General features: G+C 38.3%; 1 protein-coding gene across 4 annotated transcripts in view; it reads right to left on the bottom strand.

Moving 5' to 3' along the window:
• Window positions 1–25,632, bottom strand: part of MAP3K1 (mitogen-activated protein kinase kinase kinase 1) — a 62,869-nt gene that overhangs the window by 19,710 nt on the left and 17,527 nt on the right. For all 4 annotated transcript variants that reach the window (XM_074932242.1, XM_074932244.1, XM_074932240.1 and 1 more), the window contains exons 2-4: window positions 8,290–8,440; window positions 3,996–4,202; window positions 2,642–2,842 (exon numbers count right to left, since the gene is read on the bottom strand). In XM_074932242.1, the coding sequence (XP_074788343.1) occupies window positions 2,642–2,842; window positions 3,996–4,202; window positions 8,290–8,440 (559 nt within the window). The remainder of the gene's footprint in view (window positions 1–2,641; window positions 2,843–3,995; window positions 4,203–8,289; window positions 8,441–25,632) is intronic.

Below are 25,632 nucleotides of genomic sequence, written 5' to 3'. Positions count from 1 at the left end.
ACAACACAGGAGGGACAACACAGCAGGGCATAAGCAATCCATGAAGTTCCTGGAATGTGTTGATGGTAAATCCAAGTGATAGAGGAGCCAATGAGGGAAGGTGCTATGCTGGACTTTGTTCTCACAAGGAGGGGCTGGTGGGGAGTGTGAAACTCAAGGGCAGTCTTGGCTGCAGTGACCAAGAAATGGTGGAATTCAAGATCCTTAAGGTGGCAAGGAGGGTGCACAGCAAGCTCACTACCCTGGACTTCAGGAGAGCAGACTTGGGAAAACTAGGGAAAAAGTAGGCCCTTGCTGGAAGAAAAAGGGAGATTTGGTCCCCTGGGCTATGGAGAAGGATGAGATACTCAACAAATTTTTAGCCTCAGCCTTCACTGGCAAGGGCACCAACCACACCACCCAAGATGCAGAAGGCAAAGGTGGGGAACTGGGAAAATGAAGAACTGCCCACTGCAGAAGATCACGTTGAAGACCATCTAAGGAACCTGAAAGTGCACAAGTCCATGGGACCTGATGAGATGCATCCATAGGTCCTGAGGGAACTGGCAGATGAAGTGGCTAAGTCACTATCCATCATATTTGAGAAGCTGTGGCAGTCTGATGAAGTTCCTACTGACTGGAAAAGGGGAAACACAACCCCCACTTTTAAAAAAGGGAAAAAAGGAAGACCCAGGGAACTACAGGCCAGTAAGTTTCACCTCTGTGCCCAACAAGATCATGGAGCAGATCCTCCTGGAAATGATGCTAGGGCACACAGAATACAAGGAGTTTATTGTTGACAGCCAACATGGCTTGAGTAAGGGCAAATCATGCCTGACAAATTTTGTGGCCTTCTATGATGGGGTTACAGCGTTGGTAGATAAGGGAAGAGCAACTGACGTCATCTACCTGGACTTGTGCAAAGCACTGGACACTGTCTTGCACAACATCCTTGTCTCTGAATTGGAGAGACATGGATTTAGTGGATGAACCACTCAGTGGATAAGGATATTGGCTGGATGGTTGCACTTAAGAGCAGCAGTGAACAGCTCAATGTCCCAGTGAAGAGCAGTGATGAGTGGTGTTTAACATCTTTGTTGTTGACATGGACAGTGGGGTTGAGTGCATCCTCAGCAAGTTCACCAGTGTCACCAAGCTGTGTGGTGTGGTTGACACGCTGGAGGGAAGGAAGAGGGACCTGGACAGGCTGGAGAGGTGGGCCCGTGAAAGCCTCATGAAGTTCAACAAGGCTGAGTGCAAGGTCCGGACCACGGGTTGGGGCAATCCCAAGCACAAATACAGGCTGGGCAAGAATGGGTTTAGAGCATCCCTGTGGAGAAGGACTTGGGAGTATTACTGGTTGGAAAACTGACTATGAGACAGCAATGTGTGCTTGCATCCCAGGAAGTCAACAGTGTCCTGGCTCCATCAAGAGAAATGTAGCCAGAAGGTTGAAGGAGGTGATTATTTCCCTCCACTCCTGTGAGACCCCTCCTGCAGTATTGTGTTCAGCTCTAAAGCCCCCAACAAGAAAGACATGGAGCTGTTGGAGCAAGGCCAAAGGAATGCCACAAAAATGATCAGAAAAATGGAACACCTCCCTTATGAGGACAGGCTGAGAGAGTTGGGGTTGTTCAGCCTGGAGAAGAGAAGGCTCCAGGGAGATCTTATAGCGGCCTTCCAGTACTTAAAGGGGCTACAGGAAAGATGGGGAGGGACTCTTTATCAGGGAGTGTAGGTATAGGACGAGGGGTAACAGTTTTAAACTGAAAGAGGGTGGATTTAGATTAGATATGAGGAAGAAATTCTTTACTGTGAGGTGGTGAGATACAGGAACAGGTTGCCCAGAGAAGCTGTGGCTGCCCCCTCCCTGGAAGTGTCCAAGGCCAGGTTGGATGGGGCTTTGAGTATCTGTTGTAGTGAGATGTCCTTGCCCATAGCAAGGGGGTTGGAACTGGACAATCTTTAAGGTCTCTTCTGACTCAAACTGTTCTATGATTACAGAAGCTTTTAGTTGACTTTTTTTTCTATTTTTAATGTTTGTAAAAATCAACTGAAGGTATTTCTATGCTTCACACTAAGTAATTTAAGCATGTAATCATCATATATCCATAACATGACAGCAGACATAAAAGAGATACTTCTGTTTACTCAAAAACCTAGATGTTCCCCAATGCAGCATGACATCAGTACTATGAAAGTCTATGAAAAGGACCTTGCTATGGGTATTAATGAAATTATCACACCATTAAATGAATTATGTCAAGTGCTTCTCATTTTTATATATATCCCATGAATAGAGCAAATAAAGTGTTTCAGAGTGAGAAACTAGAAAAATGAAGCGACCAAATTTTAAACAAAAATACTTAAGATATATCAAGGCACTTCTAGGAATGAGAAATAGATTGGACAATAGTAATTACTTTCAAACTAGAGGTGTTTTGGGTTTTTTTAAAGAGAAACTTTAGACAAAACTAATATACTTTACATATTTGTCAAAATACAAGCTGATCATTACATTACATGAGCACAGATTACAACTTTTAAACATTACAGAACTGTTATAATGGGTTGGTGATTAACTTGATCTAATTTGGTTTTGAATTGTTTTCTAAGATTAACTGTAAATAAAAGCTACAGACAACACAAAAACAGTCTCTACCTGAGGCCCAATAAACACTCTGTATTTATTATCAGGGCTGTCTCCTCCAATTAAGAAAGAGTTGGGTCCTATCTGCTGCAGCAAGTACAGCCTGGCTCGCATAACTTTGTTGACACGACGACTTGTTTCCTCAGGGCTGTATGGAGAGAAGCCATCTGGAGATGGGGCTCGTCGAGGTGGTGTTATTCGTCCACTCTGAAACTACATGAGCAGTTCCATCATAAGCATTTCCAGGACAACAGTAAGTTTAATTAGGTGGGGGGGGTTTGTGTTTGGGTTTTTTTGATTGTTTTTTTTCTGGGGGGTGGGGGGTATCTTTCCCCCACAAATGACAAAGAGTCTCTGAAACCACTACAACCTGCTTAGACTGTATGACTTTTCTTCCATGCCCAGAACTCAAAGACAGAAGAAAAACTGAAATTAACAAAGAAAACCCATCAAGTAAAAGTGGACCAAAGGTTAAATTAGATAGTTTGGTGGGTTGTTGTGGTTTTGGTTTGAACTTTTCCACTTCTCTTGTCAAAAGGAAAGAAGATGTGCTGCACTGCTGTAACACGATATTCAGCCCTAGTTCAGAGGCATGGTAGTACCTAATTTAATTGATTTTTGGAAACCTTGTTTAGAGCAATGAGACAGTAAAACCAATGAGTTCTTACTCCTACTCTAACTGCACTGTGAAGTTATAGACAAGTAAACTGAAGCTTAACTGTCGATGAGAATTCTTATAACAAGCAAACCCATCAGATGTTATTGCTCAAAACATTATACTCTTGATCTTTTTTAATGAAGCCACTTACTATTGCTCAAAACATTCCATTCCAGATCTTTTCAAAAGTAACAATAGAAATGTTAGTCTTCTAACAATGCACATATCTAAATCTTTCCTTACTTGTACATAAAGATCAGTTCTAGAATAGAGGACCATAGATAGCATACCAGTAACACTGTTCTGCAGGAATCTTAATGCAGTCAGCAATCCTATCCAAAACAGAATATACCTGTCTAGAGAACAGACAAAACTACAGGGGAGAAAAACTAAACTACTAACAACTCTTTGTGCTAATCAAGCTAAGATAACATATATGTCTTCATGACTAAGTATTTGTATTTCTTCATTTATTTCCTAGAAATAAAAATTGAAAGCAGGACTGAATTAAAAAGAATACACACACCTAAGAGTAGAGTATAAATTCCACACATGAGAAATGTAACATGAGATATGCTTTGTGTATCTCACTCAAGTGATACCCTGTCATTGGCATCTTGCTCTACACAGGGACAATTAATTGCCTCTAAAAGCAAAAGATTGCAGAACATAACTAAATTAAGAATTACATCACAGTTTGCAACTTACAGGCACTGGAGATACCCTTTTTCTTCTAACACCCGGTGATTCAGATTTAACTGTCCTAGAAGATGACGAAGAGGAGCTACTAGGAGAAGGACTACGTCTTCCTTTCTGTGTAGGTGAAGAAGCAGTGCTTTGTCCTTCAGCTTGAGGTTCTAGAGAGAGTTTGTTCATTTCCAATCCATCTCCTTTCCCAGGGATAGGTTTTACCACCTTGAAGAAAATAAACCATGTGTTAGAATTACAAATGGATCTCTTACAAAATAACCTTTTTCCCCTGTCCATCGGTGCTACTTATCTTAGTTGTGCCAGCATTTTAATTGATTCTCAAAGTACTTCTGTAACTGTCAATCATGGTATCTTAAAGGACAGCATTTCCCCCATTTGGATAGTAGGAGCTAAAAGATTCTTTTTCTACAGGCATTGTCTGCTTATTAATAGCTATAACACTGTATTCATCTGTTATATCCAGTAAATTCCAAGAGCTGACTTTGACTTGTTTAGGCACCTGCTTGACAGAATACCTTGAGAGATGGTTCTGAAGGGTACAGGGGTCCAGGAAGCTGGACACTCTTAAAAAAAGAAGACTTAATGGCACAGGAGCAGGCAGTCCCCAGGTGCTGTAAGAGAAGCCAGCAGCCGAGAAGACCACCCTGGCTGAACAGAGAGCTTTGGCTGCAACTCAGGGAGAAAAAGAGAGTTTACAGCCTTTGGAAGAAGGGGTTAGCCACTCACAGTGATGACAAAGATGCTGTGAGGTTATGCAGGGCAGAAATCAGGAGGTGTAAAGCCCAGCTAGAAATTAATCTGGCTTCAGCAATCAAGGACAACAAGAAATGTTTCTGTAAGTACTTCAACAGCAAAAGAAAGACCAGGGAGAGTCTCCATCCTGTGCAAGATGAGGCAGGAAACATGGCAACAAGTGATGAGGAAAAGGCTGAGGTGCTTAATGTCTTCTTCACCTCAGTCTTTAATAACAAGACATTGTATTGAGGGAATCCAACCTCAGTCACAGCATTCTCCTGGCAAAACTGGCTGCTTGTGACTTGGATGGGCACACATTTCACTGGGTAAAAAAATCAGGCTGGATGGCCGGGCCCAGAGAGTTGTGGTGAACGGAGTTAAAACCAGTTGGTGGCCGGTCACAAGTGGTGTCCCCCAGGGCTCAGTTTTGAGGCCACTCCTGTTTAACATCTTTATTGATGATCTGGACGAGGGGATCAAGTGTACCCTCAGTCAGTTTGCAGATGACACCAGGTTGGGTGGGAGTGTTGATCTGCTCGAGGGTGGGGAGGCTCTGCAGAGAGACCTGGACAGGCTGGAGCCATGGGCTGAGGCCAACTGGAGGAGTTTCACTAAGGGCAAATGCCGGGGGCTGCCCTTGGGCCACAACAACCCCCAGCAGTGCTACAGGCTTGGGGAGGAGTGGCTGGAGAGCTGCCAGTCAGAGAGGGACCTGGGGGTGCTGATTGACAGCCAGCTGAACAGGAGCCAGCAGTGTGCCCAGGGGGCCAAGAAGGCCAAGGGCATCCTGGCTTGTGTCAGCAATAGCGTGGCCAGCAGGGACAGGGAAGGGATCTGACCCCTGTACTCGGCACTGGTGAGGCTGCCCCTCGATTCCTGTGTTCAGTTTTGGGCCCCTCACTACAAAAAGGCCATTGAATGACTCGAGCGTGTCCAGAGAAGGGCAACGGAGCTGGTGCAGGGTCTGGAGCACAGGTTGTACGGGGAGCGGCTGAGGGAACTGGGGGTGTTTAGTCTGGAGAAGAGGAGGCTGAGGGGAGACCTCATCGCCCTCTACAGCTCCCTGAAAGGAGGGTGCAGAGAGCTGGGGATGAGTCTCTTTAACCTAGTAGTAAGCAATATGACAAGAGGGAATGGCCTCAAGTGGCACCAGGGAAGGTTTAGACTGGATCTTAGGAAGCATTTCTTTACAGAACGGGTTGTTGGGCGTTGGAATGGGCTGCCCAGATCAGTGGTGGAGTCCCCATCCCTGGAGGTGTTTAAGAGTCACAGAATCACATAGAATCATCTAGGTTGGAAAAGACTTTGAAGGTCATCTAGCCCAACCATTACAGTCGTGTTGACATAGCGCTTACGGATATGGTGTAGTTGGGAACTGTCAGCGTAAGGTTAATGGTTGGACTAGATGATCTTCAAGGCCTTTTTCTAACCTAGATGATTCTGTGACTCTGTAAATATCAGTTGAGAAAAACAGGGGTTGCTATTTCTGTAGCACAAACCCTCACTGCAAAGGAGAAGTTACCTCAAACCTGGAGGCAATGCAGCAAACTTAAGGTGTGCTCTGCCCTGTAAAAACCATACCTGGGTTTTTTGCCAGCCATACAAGTATAACAGCTACACCACATCTAGTATCTGAGCTAAACACTGTGCACAGTGCTACACTACATGAACAGACATATGTGCTCAAGCAGAGGGAGAACACAGATTTCTATCTAATACAGTACTTTATTGCATGAACACTGAATTTTGACACTGAGGTATGGAATATTTCAAGACAACTTTCAGTTGCCAGCCTCTCAGATCCACACAATGAATGAGAAGAGTAAGGCTCCTGGGAATCAAATTAAAAGCAGTCACAGCAGGCAGATTCAGTTTTAGTTCTACATTTTTCCATGTCGTAGAGGCTTGACTTAAAGCTGGAAGGAAGCTTCAAATAACACTTCAGATTAAGAGATCAGACCTCTACTAGAAGGCTGCCAAGGTCTCTAGTTTAGGCAAAAAATGGAAGAGACTTTTCCTGTTCACGCTATGGGGAGGAAGAGACATCCAGACTCAGTGCCCTTCTACCTGGTGATTTGTACTGCACCACAAGGTTAAATGCTGTTTTAAACTGAAGCATTTAATTCATCCAACTGAAGCTTTTCCACTATGTAGAAATGCATTTCAGTTTCAGCAAGCTACAGGAAGAAGAGGACAATAAGGAGGTTGTGGTCTAGCAATTAGGCATTGCCTAAAAGAAGAAAAACTTGCATTTACAGCCTTGATCAAGTACAGCTCCTTTTACTTTTAAGTCATCATATTTAACCTATTGCAAATCTAAACTTTTCAGAAACTTTTGTTGCTTTATTGCTATCCAATTATAAAAGTGAACAGGATCAAAGGAGATGTACAAAAAGTAGGTTTTTTTTTCTTCCCACTGGCTTTTTCTTTTCTGGAAGGTCAGAATGCAAATTCATGTGCCTATGGGCAAGTTACAGTTACCAGCTGCCAGTGCTTGAAAACATGTAAAATGGTAGTAATTGAGAATCTGGACCATCAAAAGTTGTATGAGAGCACCCAGAAACCCCAAGGGAGGTGGGCTGAGCCAGAAAATAATTTCAAGCTATTCAGTAACAAGATGCATTTAAAAATTTTAAAATATGACTGTTTTGTGCTATTTGAACCTTTGAGGTATTGCTTTTTTGGTACACTTGTATTTCACTGTTCTTTCTCATGACAGAAAGTTACCAACAGAACCCTCTTACTTCTGTTCTAGAAAAGCTATCCCCAAACATTTGTATATTGCATCAGATAATCTTAGCTTTAAATTAGCACTCCCATCAAGTGCTACAGGGGAGTCACATTGGTACATAGGAGTCACACTGACCAATGCAACTAACACTTACAGGTAACTAATGGCAATTTACCAGCATTACACAGAACAATTGTAATTGTGCTTAATAAGTTTCAGATTTGATCTTAAAACCACTTCTGAGCCATTTATATAAAAGCATTAACCAAAAAGTGAATAGAATACTCTGGCATCCAAAGTTTAGCAGGGTTGAGATTTGTGTGAACGAGTTACTCAGTTTTAGTTTTTTCTGGTTTAGCGAGATTACCGTTTGTTTCTTCACCTAGCAAAAATTCCATACACTTCAGTTACAATACATAGAAAACTTGAACATTTTCCAACTAAAGACAAGTGAAATCATTACATCACTAAGAATCAAGGGAGTACAAAGCACTATAGTGCATTTTTGCACTCAAACCTCTTTTTACCTAATGAACAGGAGCTACTTTTGTTAACATTAGAGGGCAGTGTTGTCACAGTATTATTCTATACTACACAAATCAGCAGCATAGCTACATGCCTTTTTCTTTAAAGATTAACAAATGCATACATTTCAGGAAGCCAGCCACAGTTTCCTGTTAAATTGCTCATAAGAAATCAACAGGAGCACCATAATTAAGAGTATGCAAATTGTTAAAAAAAAAGAGGTTCTTAACAAAGAAATTTAAGGGATCTTTATTTGTAATAGCTGTTAAGAGATACTGCCCTTCCATCAGTGCCACTTACCACAGGACCTCTCCTGCTTCTTCTTTCCAGCCATTCATGCTTCCAGGCTGGCATACACGTTGCCTTGAGTTTCTCCCTGATCATGCGCTCTTCTGGGCGGTCATCCATCTTCTGCAACCCCCTGAGTGTTTCTTTATTCTCCATGTCACGACTACAGCAATGAAAAAAGACATAAAAACACAATTAATTTTAGTTAAAAGTATAATACCACAGAATTCTTAAACTTTGTGCCATCCCATTCTCCCTTCTCCTTACAATGAAGCTGCTAAAACATTACTCCCAACTGACTACAGCAAGCCTTTTAAGTTATGACTGATTTGCTAGTCTGATGTTTGCAGCATACCTGTTTTGAGGGCTATTTCTTTAAAATGTGTGTACTACTTGTAACACTGGACACCCAGTAAAAAGGAAAGTCTTGGCAAATATTTAACCAATACAAAAATTACCCTGTATGTCATGCCATTCACACCAAAAGTTTCACAAGTGTTGTGATGGTTCATGCATTCCTTGGCAATTCAAAGCTTGCAATCTCTATTTTAAATTAATTTACAAAATTAGTACAAACGAGTGGTGAAAATTTTCCATCTTCATAGGATGCACAAACACGAAACCATGTATGTAATGCATCTTCTTATACAAGAGCCTCAAAAGTCAAAAAAGAGTACTTGTGAACTACTACACAGTAAGTATGTTTAAACTAAACACAGAAGTCATGAAAGTAGGGCTAGTGGCCTTGAGAGTTGCTTTCTGAGTGATGACTCAAAAGCTCTTCAAGTCAGTTACAAACTTGCTGTAAATTTTGCTATAATTAAACTGTAAAATGAAGTGTAATCCATCTGGACTTGTACTTTTTTGACCTACAGCAAAGTAGTTGCTTCTGCTTGCTGGCAACAACAACCCCACAAAAAAATACCATCAGACCCTGAAAACCAGATATGAACAGTCTGGAAGATTTCCTGATTCTGTTGAGCTATCTGCTAAATCACCAAGAAAACCACATTCTCAACCAGCAGCACATGATCCCCAACCATCTTCAAGTTAGCCATCTTTAAAAAAAGCAAGCTTGATTAAGCCATCTCTCAGAATGAAATTGTATTTCAAAAATAAAATCACAACTTAAATTGGGATATAAGGCTATATAATAATTTAGTTACAACAACTGCTTTCATGCATGCAGTCTTCAGCTTCTAAAACATTTAGCTACACAGTTAAGCTACATTTATGTACTATAAGGTGACCTACAACATATTCCCTACAACAGTTATTGCAACAAAGTGATGTTAAAAATCAAAATTCCTATCTTCACCAGCAATGTATTACTAAGGTTCATTTACCACAAAACCCTGGTTAGAAAAATGAGAAGTTTTTGCTGGTCAGGCGGAGTCCTCTTATTTTTCTTCTCTCATTGTAGAGACAAAGGAAACAAAGTATTCTGAGGCAGGAAATAGCTCTTCCTGCTCAGTGCTGAAACTTAATAAGCAGATGGATACTGTAAACAAAATAATTTTTCTTTCAAGCAACATCTAAACCTACTGTTAATAACCAATTTCAGACCCTCACAACTGTGTCTAGTGATTAAAGACTTAAAAATGGTTATGAATAGAAACACAATCCACCTAAGAGTGAATGTTTTTTTAGAAGTATTAATGCTTGTTTTAATTCCAAAACTAATGCAAGTGGCATCATTATTTTTGTCTCAGCATTGGATTCCATACTAGTCCTTTCTAGAAGCAGAGACAAAAAACCCTAGTGATAATTCATGAAAAACCAAGATATTACAGCAGCAGGTAAAGTCCAAATGGAGAATATGCCTAAAGTTTAAAATAGGGGGAAAACTACTGGGCAAAAAGGGTTAACTTCACATGTTTTCCTCAGTCAAAAGAATCCATTCAAAGATAAAAATCTTTGCAAAAGAACAGTACAGCTCCAAAATAATATATGTGCAAGTTAAAAATATAGAGTTACTGTGCTTTTTATATTAGTTATTCCATGGCATGAACCATCTCAGTTGCATGAATACTTTGTATACAAGACAGAAAACACTATCCCAGCACTGAAAGAATGACACAGTATTTCATTTGTTCATATAACCATGATTAACTCCCCAACTGATATAAAAAAAGTCTTTTAGAGGCCCTTGGACTTGAATTCATGAACAATGTAATACAACAGCAGAGGCTTCACAATCTGTGCTTGTTCTCTAAAAAGCAGAAGCAGCTATCTTCCTCTCATGTGACAGCTAAGCCGATCTACTCTTGCCTGCACAAAGAACTCTTGTGCTTTTCCTCCATGCAGGTGGGAAAGACCAACCGATTCTGAAAGCTTTTGCTTAGTAAACCACGGTTATCTTTTTGCAGACTTTACATCCTGTGTGTATTTTTATAGAACACAGTTTCTGAAATGCTGAACACTTGATATTTTAACTCAAGCTTGGCTAGAATATTTATTAAATATTGTTATACTGTTGGGTCTGTGGAAAAAGTATTTTTCTATGACTGCAAAAAGCTCCTGCATACTGCAGGACATCCTCATTTCATGGCCCTGAACTTGCAGGGGTTTTAAAATTATTATTATTTCTTTAATCTAAAGCAAACCCCCTTATCTATTCCAGGCAAGATGAAGTTTCCCTACATGACAATGGCTATGTTGTCAGTCACCATATCACTGTACCTTGTCACAGAAAAAATAATAAAACCGGAATGTGTTCCACCAAGGACTTGATTCTGCAGGGTTCAGAGCATTCTGATCTTCACACAGCAAAACCTATTCATGAGTCAAGGTAACAATGTGCTTAAGTCAAGTGGTGCTTTATTTGAACAGCAGAGACAGAGCTAAGGAGCAGGCCAGAAAATCAAATTTCAGAGAACATGCTAGCTCGGACCAGGGAGTCTAACATTTCTCAACAGTCCGCCTCTCTGCTTTATCAGAAAGCAAGTATTTTGCTCTTAAATATTTCAGCTGTACATGAATCAGGAAAAAGATACAAGACCTTTTTCCAGCTAAATTTTAACTTTTAAACTTTGCCCTTCCCAAAAGGCAGCATTAAGGATCTTTTAGATTCTTTTCATTAATAGTTTTAATCAAGCCATCAGCTCCTGTACTAATAATTAAGAAATTACCAAGAAATGGTTCTAAATTGTAATTCTGAAGTAATGAGCAAACTCAGTGTGATGACCACTGTTTTTTAATGCATAAGATTAGTGGTCTGCACATTAATAATTGCATTATTAACTTTGGATTACTTGCTTCATGAACTATAAAACTAAACACAATAAGATTAATGTACTGTATGGAAACACTCTACTGCAACGTTTTGTGCAATAGGGAAGGCAAACCATTGTCCTTTGTTCCCATGTCTTAATTTTGAAGACTTACAAACAGTAATTGAATAGTTATATTAACAACTTGTTCTATGTGGATCAGTGATTCAATATTTTAAAACGAGGTATGCAGTACAGGTGTTATTTAGCAACCTATCATGAAATACACAAGCAAGATTTACTTCTGAATAGCTCAATGAATTTGATACTAATTCTCTGCAGGTATTTTTCTTACAAAAGGCATATAATGGTACACAAAAGCTGAATCATAGCTCCAGTTAATAGCCCCATGCTTGTCAGTGTTTAGAAACAGTTAGATGTCTTGGTTTCTCTGCGATCTTATTTGGGCAAACAGCTTTATCCAATAGTCATACTGGATCAGATTTTATTAGCAGCAGAAAAAAACAGGAAAAAGGCAAGTTCTGCAATAGGAAAGAGCCAGTGCACCAAGAAAAGGGAAGCTCTGTCTGCTATATCCACAAATACCCAATCACAGGGAGGAGAAAAGTTATTAGCTACTGAGTAATTATTTAATTATTTTTTTAATCTGAAGTTAGGAAAGGTAACCAGTAGTGGTCAAACCACAGGTGACCACAGAAAACATTAATGAACATAACTGGTCACACAGCAGCTCTATCAGAATAATCAATGCATTTAACAACAGGTTGTGAGAAGGGCAGCCCCAGGTTTGATGGAAGAGCACTGAATGAGAAGGAACAAACATGGGAGAAACTGTATATTCTGATCAGTGCAAATGGCATATATGGTGACAATCCATACTGGGGACAAGCTTAAATGGGATGTACAGAGCTCATTTTGGGGACCTTAAACAATTAAGAATATGGGCACCCAGCTATCTGCAAGTCAAGCCTCAACCGGCTAGTCTGCTGGCCTGGAGGCATGCTAGGAGCAGCACTCAGTACGGGGAGCGGGGACAAAAGAGCTAGCCATTCCCTGAATTGAGAAGGCCAGCTGTTAGTGTTTTAAAGAACTTCTTGCCACTTACAGCTCCAGTAGTGCTCACGGTTTCTCTTTTTCCACTAAGTATTTTTAATTATATCAAGATCAGTAAAAATGTCAGATCAAGATGAGCAAGGCATGCATGGTCTGTCCTCCTGCCAGTCTCCCATTCCTCCTCCTCCTGATCCACTACTGCTGGCATCTATCATTAACAATTTGTCTCCATCCTAACAACGTAAAAGACCAGGTATGGCACATTCAAATAAACTGAAAAACTTCACAAGGAACTTTCTCAGTCGGTACTAAATGGCAGCAGCTGCCACTTAAAGACAGCATTGAACACGCACGCCATTTCAGAGACTAATGAATCTGGCTTCCTAAAATAGTTACAGGGATTTTAGCCCAATGTTATAGAAGTGTGAAACTAAGTTCTATTCTTCCATTAGAGTACCTGACAAAAAGGGAAAAAATAGCATTTCTTCCTTCTAGCTGCCTCAGCTTCTCCAAGAGCCCTACATCATCTTCCCTTCAGAATAACATAGGGCTTCTTCATTTGGCCAACACACCACCCACTGAAGCTCACAAGGAGTATTATATTGAGTGGTACTCTATTATCCACTGTTTGCCTTTCACTCACATTAAAAGATTGCCACTTTCTTATGTTATTTAGATGAATCACTAATAAGCATTCTACATTAGAAACACCCTTCTATTTACCTCAAATAAGCTTGTATCTTCCATGTATACTTTGAAACATGAGCTATAAATATATATTTATGTTATAAAAATACAGGAAAAGCATAAATGGTGTCATTTTATCTAGCAACTGTAAACTAGTTCAGTAAACTACTGAAAACTAGTATATCAAAGGGTGCATTTGTTAAAGACAACATTTCACTGCTAACAAGACAATGTTCACAACCAAAGCTCTAGCTCCACAGACTGAGCCATCACCTTCAGTGGAATCTCACAGGCCAGTGAGAAGGCCCAAGGATCATCCCTTCGGTGATAAAGGCTCAAATCTCCAAAGATGGATGTCTGAAGTTACAGTGGTAAATTACCTGCCTGGATTTTCTAGCTCCTATGAAGTCAAATCCACCTACTTGAAATATGTAAACCATTGGTTGGACTGCTTGCTCTGAAGCCACTTAGCCATACTTAAGATTTTGGCAGTATTCAGTAGCTGTCAAAAATGAGTCCTCCTACAAACAACCCAAGAAATACCAGCCTTGGTTTGCAACAGATGTTGCTATAAAGCTAATGAAATGAGCTTCTCTTCCACATGTTTCCTAAGAAGGCTATCAGACATCTGAAAGAAGTCCCACAAAAGCTCCTATGGCTCTCAATCCTTCCTGCTATTTAGTCTGGTGGTACTAACTGAGATGCATCCAGGTGTACACACACTGAGGTATTTTCAAGATGTGAAAACAGTAGTTACATTACATGTCATCTCAGAATCTTCACTTTCATATTACAAGACTTGCAGAGAGAATCTGGTATTTTATGTCTATAAAACTAAAAGTTTATGCCATTACTGAGCAGAATTTCTACAAATTACAGGAAGTAGATAGTTTATATTGATAAATGAGACCCAAAGCTACTAATAATTTTGCAGTTTAAATTATGGTCATGATTTTATGTGTTTGGACTAATATAGCTGAAGTGTAATAATACAGCTTACACAAACATTACTAAATTTATTACTGTAGAAGAAGTTTCAGTATCACAACAGAACAGAATCCAGTGAGCCCAGTTCATGTTACAGCAACTGAATACACAAGTCCTGTCCTCATCCTGGTGCAACATGCTACTGGGTCTTACTCTAAGAACAGCAGTAAAGTCATTAAAAAGAAAAAGACTGGAATGAGTGCAACTATGTGATTAGGTCATCTGCACCAGGTTATAGGATCTCAAGCATGGGTGTTAAATAATTTTTCTTCCCCTCAGATTAGCCTACCAGAGCCCTTTATCTCTTGCTGAAATATAAACCCAAGGTTTTACTTGGTCATATCACCTAAGTCAACTCCCCTTTTAATAGAATCAAATTATTCACTTGTAGTATGCAGTTTAATCTTAGGCACCAAACTGAACTTTGGATTCAGATTCTTTAAGCCTGTCATACCCCAAAAAGTAAGTATTAGGTAAAATGCAATTGGCTAAAATGTAGAAAGCATCAAGTCAGAACAGAAGTGGTTCTTGATGATGTCTAAGTCATTAACAGACAAGGAATTAAAAGTGTAAAACTCAAAATAGAAGTCCTAAACCAAAGTTATCATTGCAGATTATTTTTTATGTCCATGTATTTGGCATATGACAACATTCACACTGTTTGGAGTTAAGTGTCTGTCTACTTTTAAAGATGAAATTGCTTATTGCGTATTGGATGACTGTCAGAGAGTAAACTTCTCTACGCATAATACATGGGATAAAGTTTCTCAGACAATTTAATTCCACTGTCACCACAGAAGAACATCAGATAGTTTATACAAAAAAAAAATCTGTACTTTGAATCAGTTTAAGATAATAGGGTTAAGCCAATAAAACCATGCATACTACTTTCTCCACCTGCAAATAGAATGGTGGAAATAAGATAACATACAAACCAGTAACTTGGACAGGATGAGCTATGCTGAATTTCAAAAGCTACAATTATCATTTCTGGAGGAGTTAGAAACAAGAAAAGGAATTTAGACCATTCTGGCATGGTTCAAAATGGCAGAATTATCAGCAAATACCAAATGTTCCAAGATTGCTGCTGGAAAGAGAATTTTAAAGTTCTCTCAGCAAAGGATGATCATAAAAATAAACAACATAATAAACCAGATAATAAATTAAAGGCATACAAACATGTTATTTCTAGCAAAGAAACATAACATATTCTAAAATTTTAAAGCCTTAATGACTGTTTAGGCAGAAAATGGCATGTAAGGCAAATGGAGAACCAAACTTGCTCTTTTCAAAACAGTAAGTCTTTAAAGGATTTAAAGCTAAATTCAAAAAGTTATAACTCCAACAATTTCTGGTCTTACAGGAGACCAGAGACCCAGAAAGACGTTTAACAGGTTTGGTCTTGTTCTTTTCTGAAGAATGATTTGACAGTCACGTTTCCATGATAAAAATCATTATTTCTCACCAGGTTTATACTTGTTTCTTGGTGTACACTGCTGACAATTATAACAAATTATTACTGTCATCTGCTGATTGTACTGAAGTAGCATTTAAAAGTCATGAAGCAGGACCCTTGTATGCTAATGATCCCGATTTGTTTTTTTATTTATGGATCTTATCTGTGTCTGGTTTGCTATTTGGTACTAATCTTTTTAAGCTTGTGCTTAACTTTGTTATCTTGTGTTTTTTTCTTTTCATATTTCTTGTCCATATATTTATCAATATGAGTTACACTGGGAATTAATATCATTAATATGATTTCTTATGATATAGGAATCATAAGCTGTACTAAATAAGCACTAAACCTTGCTAAAGAGATAGCCATCTTGCTTGCTGACACTCAAGAGACCCATTCAAATGTTCCTGTCCTGCAAAGACTCATGCATATGCTGAATTTTGCGCACAAAAGTCAAGAGGACTAAACATTTCTAGCTCTGGCATAAAAAGCTTCCCTGGGGTGAAGAAATAAAGTAAAAAATTCCTTGCAAGCCTGTTTTTAGTAACTGCTAGGTGAAGAAATACAGCCCTATAGCAATGTATTAGGCCCCTTTACCCACTGACAGTAGATTTATAGTGGAGAGCATATTTTCTCTCAGCAGAAAACCGGTGAACTGGCTCTCACCATGAAGACACAGACTTAGGCTCTTCAGTTCCTCAACTCTCACACATATAATGTCATTGCATGTATACGGAGTGCTCTGTGCTGTGCAGGGAGAGCACTCACTGTCTTCCTGTGCAGTGAGGAGACCACCTTAGGATGATATCTGTCAACTAATCTAGCCACAGGTCAAGTATACAGTAACTACACCCACTTTAACAATGGAGCTACTATTACAAATGTTTATTTTTGTAAGATAACAACAATATAGCATGAGAAAAAACAGACAGGAAAAGGCATTCAAAACTTCTGCAAGCATATGGCTAAAAATGGTTAGTTTCAGTAACTCCTATTTTGGCTTCTTTAAAATCCATAGTATAAAGAGAAAATAAGTGCCAGAATCTTATCTGATGAGGAGGGGAGTGTTAATGAGGTAACTTTAAAAAAAAAAATCAATTCAGTTAGCAAGCAATAAAAAAAAATCCATAATAACCAAATAGATCTATGATAACAAAGCAAGGAAGCTAATTACAGGACAGCAAGTACATTGACTACTCCTTAGCAAAAATACACCTTTTTATCTTATCACCCTCAGTGTATTCCTTACTGAGATTTTATTTTAAAACTTTGCTGCCTTCATATCTTACTTGTAACAATGTACTTGTCTTTATAGTAACATATACTACTTTCGAAATGTAATTATTGACATTAATTACAAATTACATACTGTCAGAGTGAGCTCACATACCTTTGAGAAGGGTCTGGATAAAGGAGAAGGGGTATCTTCAGTATTTGCTTAAAAATTTACATAAAAATCGCAGACACATTCACACAGTAGTGTGAAAGTTTAACACCAGAGATGCATCACTTTACAGGAGCTCCAGCTTGTCACCAGTGATTTGAGGAAAGACACAATGTTCCATGTGAATAGAATTTGATCAGAAAGGTTTTGCATTCAAGTTGCAGTTTAGTCATTCCCTCCCACGCTGGGAAGGATTTACAAAGGTAACTCAAACTTGCTAAATTTACCAATGTAATCTTTTTCTTGATCCAAAAGATTCACGGAAGGAGGAAAAAAAGTTGTGAAAACCATGAAATTGATAAACAGGAATAAGCACAGGCAATCATGGTACACAAGTTTTGTGGGAATAAGGGAGTTCAAAAAACTACGAAAACAATTAAAACCCTCAAAAATCTCAAAACCACTTATTTCAAAAATATCAAACAGCACCACTCAAATAGTCTTCTTTATTGCCATGGATAGGTATCACATTAAAGTGACCTGTAAGAAAGCTTTTTCATTTATCCTAATCCACAAGGCACAAAAAAGAAACAACCACTGACTCAGAAGACGTAGTCTTACATTGCTGAAGCTACAAAATAAGTAGACTTTAAAAAGCCATTCACTTGCTTATTGAGAGAACTGTACTCAACAGCATCATTGATAAGCACCAAAGGTATTTTTGGTTGGATGCATGCTAAGCATATCTGTAAGATTATCTGGAGTGCGGGAATACAGAGATATATGTATACTTCAGGCAGAGGAGGCATGTTTTCAATGACAAAGATATCTCTTGCTCACACACATATTAGATTCCCTTAAAAAGGGAACTTAAGGAATGGAATTATAATGATGCACTTAAAATTCAAGTCTGGCTTTCCTTGGGCCTTGGTTTAAATATTTGATATTGACAATCAGAGATGAAATAGAGTATTTAGTACTTTAGAAGTGCACAATGTCAGATCCTTCTTTTAAACTATTTTTAAACCATCTGAACTTCTTTCTTCATCAGAAACTGACTGTCACCATTCAAGCTAATAGGTTCTGATTTCCTGTATTTTGCTGACCAGTGAAGGTATTAATTATCATTTCAGACCAGTTAAGATCAGTGACAAAGTTTTCTTCAATCACATAACGTACAACTACTCAGACCATCTTCCAGGTAGCTCACAGAATAAGCCTGGAGCCCACCCAAGCTTTTCAATTACATAGTAAAAGCAGAACTGCAAGAAAGATTAAGCCATGAACCAGCAACTGAGAAAAATTTGGTTAAAAATTGCCATGCAGTTCATCCATGCTAAAGGAGCCTGAAAGGTATAGATAGGAAGTGGTTATTAACCATTTCTGCAGAAGTCCATGGCTTCAAAGAAAAAAAACAAACATTAACACACAAGTGTACACTCAGATTTTTAAACTGCTCTCACACATAGCCCAAAAGATTATGTTTGCTTCAGGAGTGCCTGTTCTAGAACATAAAAACAACAGAGTCAAATATCAACATTCACTTTTTTTTTTTTAGGTGTTTTCCATCACTAAGCAGACTTGGAGACTGATAGTATAACTGATGTGGCTACATTTCATTCATTTATATTTAACCCTTGAAATCTTTAGTATAGAAGTCCACTGCCAACAACATAATAGACTGAAGGCACTTCCTTGTCCCAACTATTATTTTTCTACATTTCTCAGCATCTCTCCCTGAAAAATAAAATGCCTGTTACCATACTAAAGTCATTTCAAATAAGCAAAAGCCAAGTTACAAATATTTCGCCTATATTTCTCTAATTCCTAGTTATCACTACCATCACCACCTGACTAACAAGAACAATAATTATTCAGGCAACAGTGGAATGGAAAACATCTTTGCATTTGATTTAAAACAGCTCAGTAGAAACTTTAGTCCTGAATAGAAGAGATTCTATTCAAGTTATCCCTGTATGCTTTTGTTTTTTTTAAAGTGAAGAAGTATCAGAGCTTTAGATTTTCAGTTTCACATGTGTTAGCACTGTCCTTGGAATTTTTTCTTTTTTTTTTGAAGAAAGGTCTTGTAGGGCAAGTTAAAGCTATATGGGAGAAGCACATAAACTGTGTCAGTCCCTTGTATGAGCACCTCATTTACGGAGGGATCATAAAATAAATGTACTTTGTCTTAAATTTTGGTGCTGCCAAAACATTAAACACTTTAAACACACATGTTAAGCAGAGAGCCTGCTACACAAACCCCTGTGTAAAGAACAGTATTTCTGTAGCTCTGTCGAGTTTCCAGAGTTGTTCTGTCTTCCTTTTGACACTGCTGCAAGCATATTGCATGTATCTTTTCCTACAAGTAAGCTTTAACACAAATGTTGCTTTAAAGCACTGAAGTGTTTACCTATTACCTGCATCTGCCTACATATTAAGCTTGGATGCTGTCCCCCAACAGTGTTGGATTTCAGACTGTTTCAATGCAATTAATTCACTATCAACACTAACAACAAAAGGTAGGAAAATGTCACCTTGCTTACAGCCACGCTTACCTGCTCTAGAGGAATAGAACAAAATTGCAGCCCTTGTCTCAGAGAAGACTGGTTTTCAACTTACCACCTAACGCTGTCAGTGAAACCACTATAACAAAATTCAGAACTGGGTGGAATATGCAAACAGGCAGTTAGACTAGGAGTCCCTGCTACTGTAAAATGCCATCCTTAAATTCAGTTCAAGTATTAATGAGAAAATGCAGTTACAGCAATGTTCGGCAGGCATTTAGACTCACGAAGGCTGCTGTGCTCCCCCCCTTTTCAGGAAGAGGCACAGTTAGAGATGATACACTGTCAGCATAGAGCTAGCTATTATATGAAAGCAACAGATTTCAAACTGAAGCCTCAGTTTAAAGGTTTGTTTTCTATGCAGTTCAGTCCAAAATATTACTTCCTGATGGCAATTTTTAAATTCAACTTCCTGAAGTTCAATTTATTAAGAAATATTAATGTTAGGCTATTAAGAAAAATCACTGTGTAATTAATCTTTTAAAACCTGTCATGCTTAAACACAAGATGCAACATTTTCCCTTGTTAGCTCATTGGAAAATACAAAATTAAATAGAAACGTTTCGTTTTAACTCAAAAACCCCTAAAACTCAAGTAAAGCTGACAATTTTTCATTATTCTAACCAAAGGATTTATTCATACAACAAAAGGGAAATTGGACAGGTAAAGTCTACTCCATAGGCCAGAGCTGAACTAGATCATAAAACAGGAAAAATCAGAAGTACTGCATTTTTTTCAACATAAATCAGCTTGCAGCAGGCCGCAACAGAATCTAAAACCTTCTAATCTACTAGCAGTATGTGACAGAAGATTTTTTTAAAGACCACATTATAATGCTAAAATATCTAAATGAATCCCAGGGAATGCTATCAAACTGAAGGTCATACAGAACATTAGTAAAACAGTAGATTCATAGAGATTACTGAAAATTTATTCGATGGGACAACACAAAAAAAGTAAGAACTTGTTTACTAAGCAGCTTTCAAAAATTTCTGAAAAATGAAAAGCAAAAAAGTTAACACAGCTTTTCAGAGTATTCATCTGAAAGCAAACTCACTTAAGCAAGACATCCAAATTTCACTTCTTATTACTCCCCCATCTGCCATTCCATTTCCATTAAAGAAAAGCCAAGGTACTGCTAACTGTGGGTACATTAAGTCTTTCAGTTTGGTTATGGATCTAGATCTCAGCCATAATCTTTCTGAAACTTAAGTGTTTAAGATGGTTTTAAGCGTGAAAAAATACATTCAGTATTTAAACAATAAAACACCAAAGAGTCCATAAAACATTTATATGCAAGTAGGATCTTGAATTTGCTGCTAAAATACTCTTAGATCAAGTACGAACATTAGAACTAGATTAGTAACAAGCCTAGAAGCACATTAGGTAATTTAAATACCTAGGCTCTGAATAAACAGTTATATATGCCACTATCGAGGAAGGAGGGGCCAGAAGCCATCCTAACTTGGGTAGGTAACCTGTTGAAACAGTTCCATATACCAGCAGCAATGTCAGTTTGAGGAGTTCCTACTCTCCACCTCGATTATTCATTTCTATTCCTCCTTACTGATGTGCATCAGATTTAAAAAAAAAAAAAACAAAAAACAAAACACACCAAAAATACCACACATTTTGAAACTTGGACAGAAGAAAATGGAAAACTGTTGCACTTTATTTGATCTCCAATCCAATTCATTACATAGTCCTGCAACAATTTCCCAGAAAAACAGACAGGATGGCATTTCTGATGAACATGCAAGCTTCAGTCAATCTTTTAAGGTATAATAGCAAGGTCTTTCATTTTCACAGTACACATACACTGTGATGCAGATTTATTCCAGTAGAGAACATCTCCCACATGCAGCAATGAAATTTACCACACTGAAGACTACAGTTTCACAGGATGAAGAAAGATTTATTATTAAAGTGAACTGCAGAAGTAGGAACTAGAGCCCCCAAAATCTGAACTTTGTTCTCCTTCAACCTTAATTTACTCAGCAAGACAGCAGGGGTTATGACCCGCAGCCATGAGATTAGATGTACTGGAAAGCTTAACACTCTGAAACCAATTAATACTACTTTTTTTGGGTTTCTGTTCAAGAGGTTACTCCCCAAAAATAACTGCTTCCTTTGTTTCCTGTTTATGATAGGAAGAAAAAGCTAAATTTTCAGGAGAAAAAGGAAGCATGGCAGTATGACTCAAAGATAAATACAATAATAAAGCTTACAGGCATTCACAAGGCTCCCAGCTGTCCAGACTGTCACTCCACAGGATCTCCCATAACAGCATCTTTATAACACCAAACCAGAAGTCCCCCTACAGCAGTTTCCTATCAAACAGCAACTACCTGGTGCAAGCTGTGGTAAAACTAGAAGAACAACCTCTGATCAACTCTTTTCCCACTTTCACCAGCAATGTGTGGCTGCAGGGAGGAATCAGAGGCAGATGCCTCTGCATGAATTTGCCCAATTGATTTTTGATCTGCTGTTAAGCTTTCATCTGCTGGTTTATATGTAGAATGCACTCTAGAAACTAAAGGCATGTCACATGAAATGACTTGAGATGTTTAAAAGTTGAGTTGACCTCAAGGAAAAAGAAAAAAAATGTTTACTCGGCACACCACAATACTAAAAAAGGCAAGATGACAGCTGAAATTAACCGTAGTACAGAAAGTTATGTTAGATACATGTTAGAGGTAATTGCACATTGTTTATTACAATTTATATGCCACCTTTGTGTACAAATGTAGGTCAGGGAACAAAACCCACTGTTAGAAAATAAAAAAATGGAAGGCATGAGAATACAGTAACTTAAAAAAAAATCCCATACACACACACACACCCCCCTTGAGGTCCCCCCTTTCTTTTAAAATCCTGAGGCAAGTTTTAAGAAGTTGTAATCATCAAATCTGCTCTTGTAGATAAGTCAAAAAGGAGGAGGGTACCCGGGTACTCTCCCCAGTATTGAGAAAACTAACTAGTTCACAAAGTACAGACTTTGCTTTCCTTATTTTAAATCTGAGTAAGTTTATCTTAGGAAGGTCTTTGACTTCTCTAAGTAGAAGACATTGGATATCCTTGATTACACGTCAGACTATCAGCATCAATACGCAAGACTGATATAAGAAATCCCAGAGTTACAATATTCAGAAAATCTTACACCAAAAATGCCATTATTTACAACTACATTTAAACTACAAAACCCAAATAATTCTCCCAATGTGGAGAATTACAGATGCCAATTTATATTACCATGAGTTAGACAGATAGCATTTTCTAGCAATATATGTAATCTACTATCTTATCTTTCCATAAAACTTCTTTCTCCTTTAGGGAAAGGGATGGATGAGGCAGCAAAGAAATAATTATTAAGGTTAGGACATTTGGTATTGCCACAAAATGCTTTATGTATTCAATGAGTTTCACTCAAATCAAACTGGCAGACAGAAACTCCCAAATCCAATCTTGACCATTTGGGAAGGGAAGAAGGAAGAACTGAACAATTACAGTTTACATTAAAACTTTAAAAGAAGCTGGTCATGCAAGCAGACATTCAACAAACAGATCTGTCAGTGTTATAAGGCACATACAGCCCAGAAGAGAGGAAGGCAGACAAGTTCCATTTCACAAAGGCTTTCTCTGGGGTAACTGTATCAGCAGTGAATTCTTAGAAACACCGTCTGATTGCACCATGGCTTGTTAAAAAACTGTAAGTCAACAAATCAGAAGATGATTATCAATGATGACTATCAATTCCTACAAACTATCAAAAACCCCAAACCAGTGTTCAATTAAATCAGTTTCCTAACAAACAGCAAAGCTAAAACATAAACACTGTGTTCCTATCTTGGAACATGTTCTTAGGGATCTCAGCAGTTCTTGCTGCTCCAGGCATTGAAGTTTCTGACAAAGCGTAAGAAGTCTGTAATTTCCTGCTTTGCAAAACTATCAAAACGACTGTCACTTTTTCAACATTTAACAAGCAGACAGTAACAGATTATTGTATCTATATTGTTGATAGTGTTTCATTAGCATGCTGAAAATGGTACCTCAGCTATGAGGTAAAGCTGGCAAGCAGAATTAAAGATACTGAAACAGAAACAACTTCAAATTCCTGAAGGCATCAACAAGGCAATTTCTTCCCAAGGCTCAAACAGAACAAGACCAGACATTAGTCAAGAAAGACGCATTCTCATGCTCTCTCAGAAACATAAATACAAAACGGACACAAATTTCAATACACACATTAAAGTTGTATTTGCCATAACACAGATGGCATGAAGACAAAGATAGTTACTAATGGAAGTTAAAGGCAGCTTCATAAGGACTTCTTCCCTGGCAGAAGTGGGGAATGAAATAAAACATTCTGCAGAAGTCAGATGCACACTTTCAGTTTCTCTTATCTGGCTAAGAAAAAAAAACCCTTCTCTTTCCTCTCACGGCATACAAAAATCCGTGAAACTCAGCTCATGGGAGTAAGAAATCTGGAAAAACTAAGTTATTTTCAAGTGCTGTTCTAACATCTGAGCACATTTTATGAAGCAATTCCTTTTCTACGGATCATTACATTCAAAAAACCAAAATGGTTGGACAATGTAGGAATACAGTTGTTTGTTGAAACAATTATAAAAAGGGAAATGTGTGTGTGACACAATCTTACGTGACTTTTGGACTGAATTGTCATGAATAGCACAGAACACAGTTGATTCAATTTGAAGTACATAATAGTTAGACGAACTTGATAGTTATAATTATAATCAGTGCAGGCCTGAATTTTACTATAGTATGTGATCAGTCACAATTCAGCTTCTCCTTAGACAATTTGTTTAGATAATAAACAATTTATTATGGCAGCACTGTTAAGAACACAACATGAAGCATTTTGCTAGAGAGCAGAACTTTGTTTCCTTACACTGGAAAATACACTCACTGGGACCACATACTTTGCGGTAAGCATTTGGTTACTTTGCATAACTTCACAGCAAACTCACCATCCCCTACAGATTCAGCTGCATGAGGTAAGCTAAAAAAAAGTACAAGGCACTTATTACCTGCAATTTATCTCCGAAGATACTTACAACAGTATTTTTAAAAGTTCATCCAGGAATCTGCCTTTAAGGGAGGGTTATGTTTTACCGTTTACAAAATTCAAATATTTCTCTCACAGAATTGTCTTTACAGCAAAAAATTATTGTGTCATTCACATACAATATATCTAGTTGAAAGTGGTACAGTAAAAAAAACTCTAATGGGGAGTTGTTACTATGTAAGTAGCAGATAGCTGTTCCATTTGCAACTTAACAGCTCCAGTTTCACAAGTGCATTAGAACACTGGTAGGTAAACTACCTACATATCCATAGGATATGGATATCTCTTATGCATAGAGACAGCATACCATACTCTCTCTTCAGCCCAGGAACAAATAAGCAGAGAGAGGTGTTCACATCTACATAGCAGCATTAGAAGTAATGTTCTAACTGGGAAGAAAGCAGAGCATGAGATCTAGCCCATGCACAGAAGTGTTGCCAACAAATTATGATATGTGTCAAACAAGTTAGTTATCTTGAGTTTTGAGTTTACTCGTAACTGACTTGACTGACTACAGTCAAAATATCTGTACTTTTTCTCCCTTATGAAGGACAGTAGAATTCAAATGTATGAGAACAGTAAGCAAAAATGTCTATATCTAATTTAACATGATGACAAGTGCCACTAGTGTCTGGAGGGGTGGAGGGGCAGCATGGGGGAGGAAGAGTTATCCTTGTCAATCTTTTTCTGGGTTCATATATTCACCAGTTAGTACAAGTATAAACATACAAGATGACATTCCACTGTATACCCCTTCAGTACGTCACAAATTGATTTGATCATTAAAAGCAAGGCTTCTAGTGCAAAATATACTGAACCATACTGTTAACTTGCCATCAGATCAAATGAAATTAGAGATATGCTGGTATTAAAGGCAGCCCCACAAATCAGTGATTTATCTA

Source organism: Athene noctua, chromosome Z (assembly GCF_965140245.1).
Source record: "Athene noctua chromosome Z, bAthNoc1.hap1.1, whole genome shotgun sequence".
Taxonomy (NCBI): domain Eukaryota; kingdom Metazoa; phylum Chordata; class Aves; order Strigiformes; family Strigidae; genus Athene; species Athene noctua.
This window is presented reverse-complemented; position numbering and strand designations above follow the sequence as displayed.